Here is an 8,602-nt window from a genome sequence, read left to right on the forward strand (position 1 = left end):
ACTTCATCCATTACATTGAGTTATCTTTGAAGATATTTTACATTATTACATTTTTATTGAGCTTTCACTCAAGAATTATAATCCATTAAATTAGTCAAATTTTAAGTTTTGACGTGATATATTTTTTTTTCTATCAACTAACTTAGTATGCGTTACTTTAATATTCTTTTCTACGACAAAACTAATACACCTACATAAGTAAAAAAAAAAAGTTAGTTAACTTTCTCTAATATAGCATCAATGAGTATGGATATAATCTTCTATTTTAATTTAAGAATTTTGGGGTCTGGGAATAAATTATTATTTTTTGGTAATGAGCATTTTTTTCTTGAATGAGTCTTATACGATGCAAATCTGATTAATGAAGCTTGAAACGTACACGATAAGAAAAAAATCATTGAAAAATCTGAGATGTTTTTCTCTCTTTACACCCTCATTTCGATACGTTTCAGCTTTACCTTCATTTATTCTTATAGCATATTTGGCCGTGCTTTTTTTATTTTATTTTTACGAAATGTACTTTTTTCAAAGTTAAGATATTTAACCATATTTTTAAAAGAAAAAAGTATTTTTAATTAGAAGTATAAGTAGTTTTTGAGAAACATATAAAGTAACTTCTTCCCAAAAAATATTATTTAAAAAATATACTTTTAAAAAATATACTCAGAAGCACATTTTAAAAGCTTAGCTAAATATAAATTGCTAATCAAAAGTATATTTAAATTTTTTAGTCAAATATAAATTACTTCGTATTAAAAGTAATTTCTTAAAAAACACTTTTCAAAAATCAATTTTGAAATAAGCGCCCAACAAAACCATGAAAAGAGACAAATTGGGTTTCGTTCCAAATTGTGGGTTTCGTTCAAATCTACTGTTAAATGAATTTGGATCTTCGACCATATTTCTCTCTTTTACTATAATTTCTTCAGAAAAAAAAATTGTGGGTTTTGTTCAAATCTACTGTTAAATGGAATTGGAACTTCGACCCAGAAAGAGACAAATTGGGTCTTTCTCTGGTTTCTCACAAACTGAGGTACTTTTCCATTTCTTTTCTGGGTTCCATTTTTTTTAAAGAATCATCTTTTCCAAGTTTGTTCTTGACGGGTAATTGAAGAATTGTATTAAAATGATATATATTTGTATTTTGAACTATGCATTAAGTTGATATTTTTCTTGTTTGATCTCTATTTAGAAAATTTGTTTATCTTTTTCATGTTTTGGCTTTTAGGGTCGTTGAAAAGTTGTACTCCTTTAATTTATATAATACACTTTCCTTATTAATATCTACGGGAGGGGTTGCTGTGATGGTGAGCAACCTCCACTTCCAACCAAAGAAGTTGAGTCACCCCAAGAGCAAGGTGGGGAGTTCTTTGAGGGAAGGATGCCGAGGGTCTATTTGGAAACAGCCTCTCTACTCTAGGGTAGGGGTAAAGTCTGCGTACACACTACCCTCCCCAGACCCCACTAGTGGGATTATCCTGGGTTGTTGTTGTTGTTGTTTGTTTCCTTATTAATATGTTCCAAAAAGAATGATACTCCGTATGTTCCATTTTTATGTGAATCTTCACTTTTCGAGGGCCAATTTGACTAATCTTTGAAGCTAAATTGAATTAGATTAATTCAATATTTCAAAGTTAAAATTAGATATTCAAAAATTATAGAAAAAGTGTGCCGACCAGTGGGGAGGATGCTACTTACGAGCTGGTCAGGGACAGGTTTTGGTCACTCCTGAGGAGTAGAGAGGCTGTTTCTGATAGACACTCGGCTCAAGAAGATGAGAAGAGGCAAGGACCCAGTAATATAAGAGGAAGCAAGAAAGAAAGATAACATCAGCAACGTAATAACTAGAAAATAGAGAGAAAAGCAATAACAATAAGCAGTAACAGTGGTACAGTACTACAGACAAAATGGAGTAATATGGATACAACAAGAGCCACTAGCATCCTAAGACACTACACTATCGAACCAGCCTCCTACGATCTAACCTGCAGCCCTAAAGAAGTAATATGGACACAATTGAAGCCACTAGCAGCCTAAGACAGAACCCATGCTAGCCTCCTATTTCCTAACCTACAACCTTAATGCTCGCCTTCCACAACTTCCTATCGAGGGCCATGTCCTCGGAAATCTGAAGTCGCATCAGGTCCTGCCTGATCAGCTCTCCCCAATATTTCTTTGGTCACTCTCTACCTTTTCTCACACTTGTCAAGGCCTTCACACCTCCTAACCGGGGCATCCATGCTTCTCCTCCGCATGTGCCCGAACCATCTAAGTCTAGCTTCTCGCATCTTGTATTCTATGGGGGCCACGCCCACCTTCACCCGGATATTTTAGTGTCCGCACATCCATCTCAACATCCTCATTTCTGCAACTTTCATCTTCTGGATATGAGAATTTTTTGACTAGCTAACACTCAGCACCATACATCATGGCCGGTCTAACCACCGCTTTATAAAACTTACCGTTAAGTTTCGGGGGCACCTTCCTGTCGCACAAGACACCATATGCTAGCCTCCATTTCATCCACCCACCCTTATACGTTGCGTAATATCCTCATCAATATCCCTATCCTCCCGGATAACCGATCCCTGGTACTTGAAGCTCCCTTTCTTGGGAATGACTTGAGGCAAGCCTCACGTCCATGTCCACTTCTCTCGAAATGCCGTTGAACTTGCACTCCACGTATTCTGTCTTAGTCCTGCTCAACAATGTGATGAAAAAATGCATTTCAAAATGTTGGTCAAGGTTTACATAGTTTGAATCTCGAAAACCGAAAAGGTTCACATAAACTGGAACGGTCGGACTATGTTTTTGGGGCTATAAATCAGCTCATTAAAGGTAAAATGCGAGTTTAATATTAAATAGTCTCTAAATATAGATAGATGTCATTCTTTATAGGACAGGCTAGAAAGGAAAGAGTGTTATATAAATTGAGACAAATGGAGTATATAGTTGTAGTATGAAGTATGCATTATCACTCTGCCTATGTGCAATAAATAGCCGAGGTTGTGGTAGGTTGAGATTTAGAGTAAAAGTAGTCATACTATAATAAATGATTAATGAATGGATACAGAGAATTTATATAGGTGACCCCAACTTGTTTGGAATTAAGGTGTAGTTGATTGATAGATATAGAGGAATTTTCTGCGCTTGACGCTCATTGGATTAAATCATGTTGAATTGTGTGAACGGCATTGTATTATGATTTAAGCTGTTAAAGAGGAGATATTTTTATTTATTTAAGTTTGTGACGTCTCTTACATGCGGGATGAATCTTTATTTCCCCTTTTCCTTTGAGGCTCCAAACATTGGGATATAGTTTGTTGATATGTGACCGCGAAAGTTTAACGCAAGAACTTTGTCTGTTTTGATTCCATATTGAATTATATGAATGCCTTAGTATAAAAGTTTAAATAGTTAAGGACGCTCTGCGACAATGTTATGAAGGATGAAACCAATTAGACAGTAGTCTCTTGCAAAAGGTTAGCAAGTCTCAGCTGTTGGAATTGAGCAAACCAGTGGGTTTGATTTAGTTTACGATCTACATATCACAGTTAGTTCAGTTTGATAATAGGTTGCTGTCCCTCTTCTTCCATTTAATATCACAAAAGAAAGAAAATAGTGAGAGTATTTAAATGAGCTAGAAATATTGGTTGCTAATAGAATGTAGAAGCTAAGGTCTATTAAAGTTACGTCCTTTCTGCATTATTTTGTAGAAATGTTAGTCTTGAATGTTTATATCAAAAGACATTTGTCGTGTTTCACTGAGATTGCAAACTGAGGCTGCAAACTGCAAGCACTTCAGTTTTGCCTTGCAGTTTTTGTACATATTACATTTTGCTGCTTTTGAGCGTTAGGAACCCAAAAACCATTGGATGCAACTCTAGTTCGGTTATTTTCTTCCGACTGATAATCTTTTCATCGTCTTCCAAATCTTTCATTCGAGCAGATTGAGAAAATGGAGAACTTAATCAACGAATCAAGTGAACAAGTTTGTGACCCAGAATTCTGCAAGAAAGTGGCAAAGACATTCATGTAAGTTTTCACTTTGAACCAAGTAATTTCTTTTTGCATACTCACAATCCGTACATGTATATTCTTTAATGCATACTTCTCGGCATGTTTTTAGGCGCTCTCAAGGTCGTGCAGGAAAACCGATTGTTAAATGGACTGAGGTTCATACTTCAATAGCCTTTCTCTAGGATCTGTTCTTGTGGCTTGAAGGTTCGTATGACACTAACTATTTCACTTGATTTTAGGTCCAAACTTGGTTTCAGAACAAGTTGCAATGCTGTTCATCGAAGGATAATTCAGCTGAGGCCAACCAAAAACTGCCTGACGTCACAGAAAGATGTGCTTTAGATAAAGCAAATGAAAGCTCTCATACGGCAGGTCTTTTTCAACATATATTTTCTACGTTGCCAGAAATTGACATGATGGTTATATGAGACTAATGTGGCTAAGTACAATGTTATTTCGTTACTCCCTCACTGGCCGATTAGCAGTGGTATTAATAGTACTAATGTTTAAGTGCAAGAAGGTAGACTATTGAATTGACTACAACCACTATTTTCTCTGGAGAAATTAAGTGCACATTAGTGCTTCATTGAATATTCACTATGTCAAAATTTGACATTTTTGTCTGTAAATCCGTTGGGGAGATATGATACTCTTAATATTCCCAACAAGTTTTGGCTTGTTTATGTTTTCTCATCTCCAGCTGAGTAATTAGTAATATTAGTAATTAGTAATTATCTTTCACAAGTCCTCCCCTTCTTCTGTCTTGTTTTCCATTGTTTATCTTCTATTATTTTCTTACTGTTGTCTAGTTTCCTTTACCAACTTCAACTAAAAGCTTAACATCCACTTAAAGCTACATTCAACTAACATAGAATTAGATGGAGAAACCATGTTGAGGATCTGGTACTTCAGTTGGTAGAAAGTAAGTAATTGTTGAGATACCAAAATTGCATAGGCGTTTCTTTTTCCTTTTCTTTTTCTAATATAGATAGTTCAAATTCTTTTGTTCTGAATAGTTGGTGCTCCTTTCTCTTTTAACGTTAAAGTTGCATTTCCTTTCGCATCAGACATGTACTTTATGTAGTCATGACAAACTTTTTGCAGGCCAAAAAGTTCCATCGCAATCAGAACTAGAATTTGAGGCGAGGTCTTCAAGAGATGGGGCATGGTAAGAGTACAATTAGCAAGCAAGAAGGTTTTGGTCCTTTACAGTCAGAAGTACTTACTGGGTACACGATGGTTTCAGCATATCCTTTTGGATACATAATTGAGTTTTATCAGCACTGTGTTAGTTCATTTTCAGCTCCTTCAACATTAACTTTGAGATGCATATACTTGTAATGACTCTTGTTTGCATATTGTCTTTGTTTGTGACGTCCATATCTCAAAAGGTTCCATAAAATGAAGTTAACTGATTGAATATGACATCCATGTCGACTAAAAAATGTCTTATTTCTCTATATTTTCTTTTCAGAGTTTTATTTGTTTTTCTCTTTTGTTGCTTTCCCTTTTGATGGGTGGTCAATGGCTGCTGGTTGGATAATGTCTTTATGTTTATTTCTTTTGAAATTTGTGCTATATTAGTCCCCATCCATTTTAAACACATGGAACCAGAAAACTCTCTTTGTCTTATGTGTGGTTAGTGAGTTCAAGTGTTCAAATAAGAGGCAATGAAAGTCTGCTTCTCAAATCATCTTAGTTTTAGTTTACATAAAACTTTCGAAGCTTGTTTCTTAAGGGGAGTTGTTTTCCAGTTTTGCCAAAAACAATTACCTTAATTACAAATTCCTCGTGAGGTTGATGAAGTCAAAAACATCAGTGCGTGTTGGTGACATGATTAATACAGTGTTTTCTTCTGGATTTTACAGGTATGATGTTGATTCATTTATCTCTCACCGATTTCTTAACTCTGGAGAACCTGTAAGCAGTTCATATTTCTTCTAGAACTAACACATTATAACCGAATGTAGACATTGTTGAATATGCTAAGCCTACTTAATTAATTTTTTAACAAGAATCTAAATATGCTCCTAATTATATTTCTATTACGACAGAAATCAAATCTGTAATGTATGCAATAACCAAGTCAATATTTTTGCAGGAGGCTCTTGTGAGATTTGTGAGCCTTGGATCGGAGGAGGATGAATGGGTAAACATAAGAAAGGCAGTCCGCGAGCGCTCTGTTACTCTTGAAAATTCAGAGTGTAACAAACTGAAGGTTGGGGATCTTGTTTTGTGCTTCCAGGTACTACTTCCATTGGAATTTCTTTTCCCAATGTTGCAATCAAGAAAAGCAGAGAAATAAGTGACTTTTCAGTTCATGATTTCCAAGAAAAAAGAATTTTCTGAGAGTGCTTGGGTGGTGTGCACAATGGAAGAAAAAGATTCATAAAGGTGATACTTACTAGTTATGATAGGTTTTAAATAACCTTTAATATTATTATAATAACAATTATTATTATCATCGTTACTATATATATATATATATATGTAGCTTATTTTCACTACTATTATTTTATTTTTGGAAAAGGGTCAAAAGTACCCCTCTACTATGGGAAAATGATCATATATACCCTTCGTTATATTTTTAATCTATTATTATCCCCGACGTTATAAAACTGATGCAAAAATACACTTCTATTAGGATCCTCCATCATGGACAAAACCATCCCAAGTGGCTTGATATGTTGCTGAGTTGTTCGCCACATGGCATGCCACCTCACCACCCCAACTATTTTACACCCTCCACTTCTTCCACCACCTCCCTACTTCACCCAAAATGATTATGCCATCTAAATCCAAATATAACTAACAACAATTAAAACAAAAAAGAATGCACCAAACCCAATTAAATTCTCCATAATTTACCGACGGCATTTGGGGTATATCAAGCCTTGAAGCACCCAAAATCTGCAGAATTTGGATTAAAACTAAAAATAGTTAAATCAAAGAGAAAATAAATAAAACATATACATCGATCACTCTACAAGTGTAAATAAAAAGAGACCTTTTTTTAGAAGGGTTCATTAGACAAATGCCCACGTTTGTTTTGTAATTTTCAGGTGGGTTCTTCATGGATGGGGCTATAACAGTACTGAAGCAAAAGAAGCAATTCTGTAGCAAAACCTTCAACTAAGAACCTAACTTTACTCGGCTTTTTTCATTGTGGTTGATAGGAATAACTGCCATAGCTCCTCAGAGGTCCTACTTATGGCACATGCATAGATTAAGGTGGCAGTAAATTGCTTAAAGGTTGAAGTAAAGTTCAGTTCTTCAATTAACTGCCATAAACTGAATAACTAATAAGGAGGTGATGGTGGCGGCAATTGGGTGAAGACAGATATTGTGTGGAAGAAGTGGAGAGGTTGGGACAGTGAAGTGGCAATGCCACGTGGCGTCCACCTCACCGAAATGTTAGACCACATAAGAAGGTGTTGTCCATGGTGGAGGGTCCTAACGGAAGAAGAGTATTTTTGCACCAATTTTATAACGTCGGGGGCAATGATGGACCAAAAGTATAACAGAGGATATATCTAATCCTTTTACCATAGTAAAGGTGTATTTTTGACCGTTTTCCGTTTTATTTTGGCATGATGATGATATGAGTTGAGCTTAAAGAAAGAAGTGATGATTCATATTACCGACCCAACTTTGTTTTGGGCTGAGGCGTCGGTGTTGTTGTTGTTGCTTGGGTGGTGTGCTAGTAGAAAAGATTGAAAAAGCACCGGAAATCAATATTGTGCCACTTTAAATCCTGGTGTATTTCGAATGCCCCACTAACGCAAAACGATTTAGAGAGATTCTTCTTTCTCGATGGTCATAGGTTAGAGTATCCATAGCTTTATTTCTTTTCTCGGCCAAATCCTTATTTCATTTTGAGGGTAGTACAGATAAGATCATAAAACAAGCGCAAATGTGTTCTATCTTTTTATTGCTTGACTTCTTATTTTTTGTTCGGTTCGTCTTCATTTAACTAGGAGGGAAAGAACCAGTCAAAATATCTTGAAGCTCATGTTATAGAGATTCAAAAGAGATTGCATGACATAAGGGGCTGCAGATGTCTCTTTGTGATTCGATATGGTTGTGATGACACCGAGGTAGGTGTTAGTAATAAGCATACACTATGGAGATGGACTAAATTTTTACCAGATTTTACTATTTCTTGCTCAGGAAACAGTTCGTTTGAGGCGATTGTGTGTTCGACCAAGCATATTAGGGCGTCCTTGACGTAGTTTGAACTTTGAATGTAGTACATGCCGCCAGCATATGCCACTCAATCATAGAATCGGCTCCAGTCAAGGTGAAAAATGTCCGATGATCCCGCCACCCCTGCTCCCGGATTTTGATTCTACTGCTCTATCTGAGAGGTGCAAAAGAATTTGAAAATTCCATCTGGTGAATTGCTGCTGCCTTAGGTGTATAGCTATTAAATGGGGAGAACATTTTGTTTAGCTTAATATGACTGTCTATTGTGAATAATTAGCTCTAAAAACAACATACGAAAAGCTAAATTTTGATGATACTTTAATGTCATTATTGACTGTTTTAGTGTTTGAAACAATTGTGTCAAAATTTCTCTTTA

The 8,602-nt window shown here is 35.7% G+C and overlaps 1 protein-coding gene across 8 annotated transcripts; it reads left to right on the forward strand.

The window, feature by feature from the left end:
• The first annotated feature begins 789 nt into the window (after positions 1-789).
• On the forward strand, positions 790-8,602 carry LOC107791358 (protein SAWADEE HOMEODOMAIN HOMOLOG 1). 8 transcript variants are annotated; one of them, XR_012705175.1, is made up of 9 exons: positions 790-1,033; positions 3,950-4,035; positions 4,130-4,175; positions 4,260-4,392; positions 5,125-5,188; positions 5,775-5,940; positions 6,122-6,265; positions 7,083-8,117; positions 8,191-8,220. XR_012705175.1 is itself a non-coding variant. In XM_016613406.2 (9 exons), the coding sequence occupies exons 1-9, from the start codon at positions 968-970 to the stop codon at positions 8,245-8,247; spliced, it is 882 nt and encodes a 293-aa protein (XP_016468892.1). In that variant the 5' UTR covers positions 790-967; the 3' UTR covers positions 8,248-8,602. The 8 variants fall into 8 exon arrangements, 3 of the variants coding, with proteins under 3 accessions (XP_016468892.1, XP_075100556.1, XP_016468898.1); XR_012705177.1 differs by having other exon boundaries at positions 7,197-8,117; XR_012705176.1 differs by lacking the exon at positions 8,191-8,220 and having other exon boundaries at positions 7,083-7,576; positions 7,998-8,117.

This window comes from Nicotiana tabacum, chromosome 22 (genome assembly GCF_000715075.1).
Source record: "Nicotiana tabacum cultivar K326 chromosome 22, ASM71507v2, whole genome shotgun sequence".
Lineage (NCBI taxonomy): Eukaryota > Viridiplantae > Streptophyta > Magnoliopsida > Solanales > Solanaceae > Nicotiana > Nicotiana tabacum.

What these genes read in the sequence shown, in the direction of transcription:
- LOC107791358 (XM_016613406.2), top strand. Translation starts at nt 968, where the DNA reads ATGGAATTGGAACTTCGACCCAGAAAGAGACAAATTGGGTCTTTCTCT. An exon ending in CTGGTTTCTCACAAACTGAG is followed by an intron (nt 1,034 to 3,949) that starts GTACTTTTCCAT and finishes TCATTCGAGCAG; the next exon opens with ATTGAGAAAATGGAGAACTT. An exon ending in CGATTGTTAAATGGACTGAG is followed by an intron (nt 4,176 to 4,259) that starts GTTCATACTTCA and finishes ACTTGATTTTAG; the next exon opens with GTCCAAACTTGGTTTCAGAA.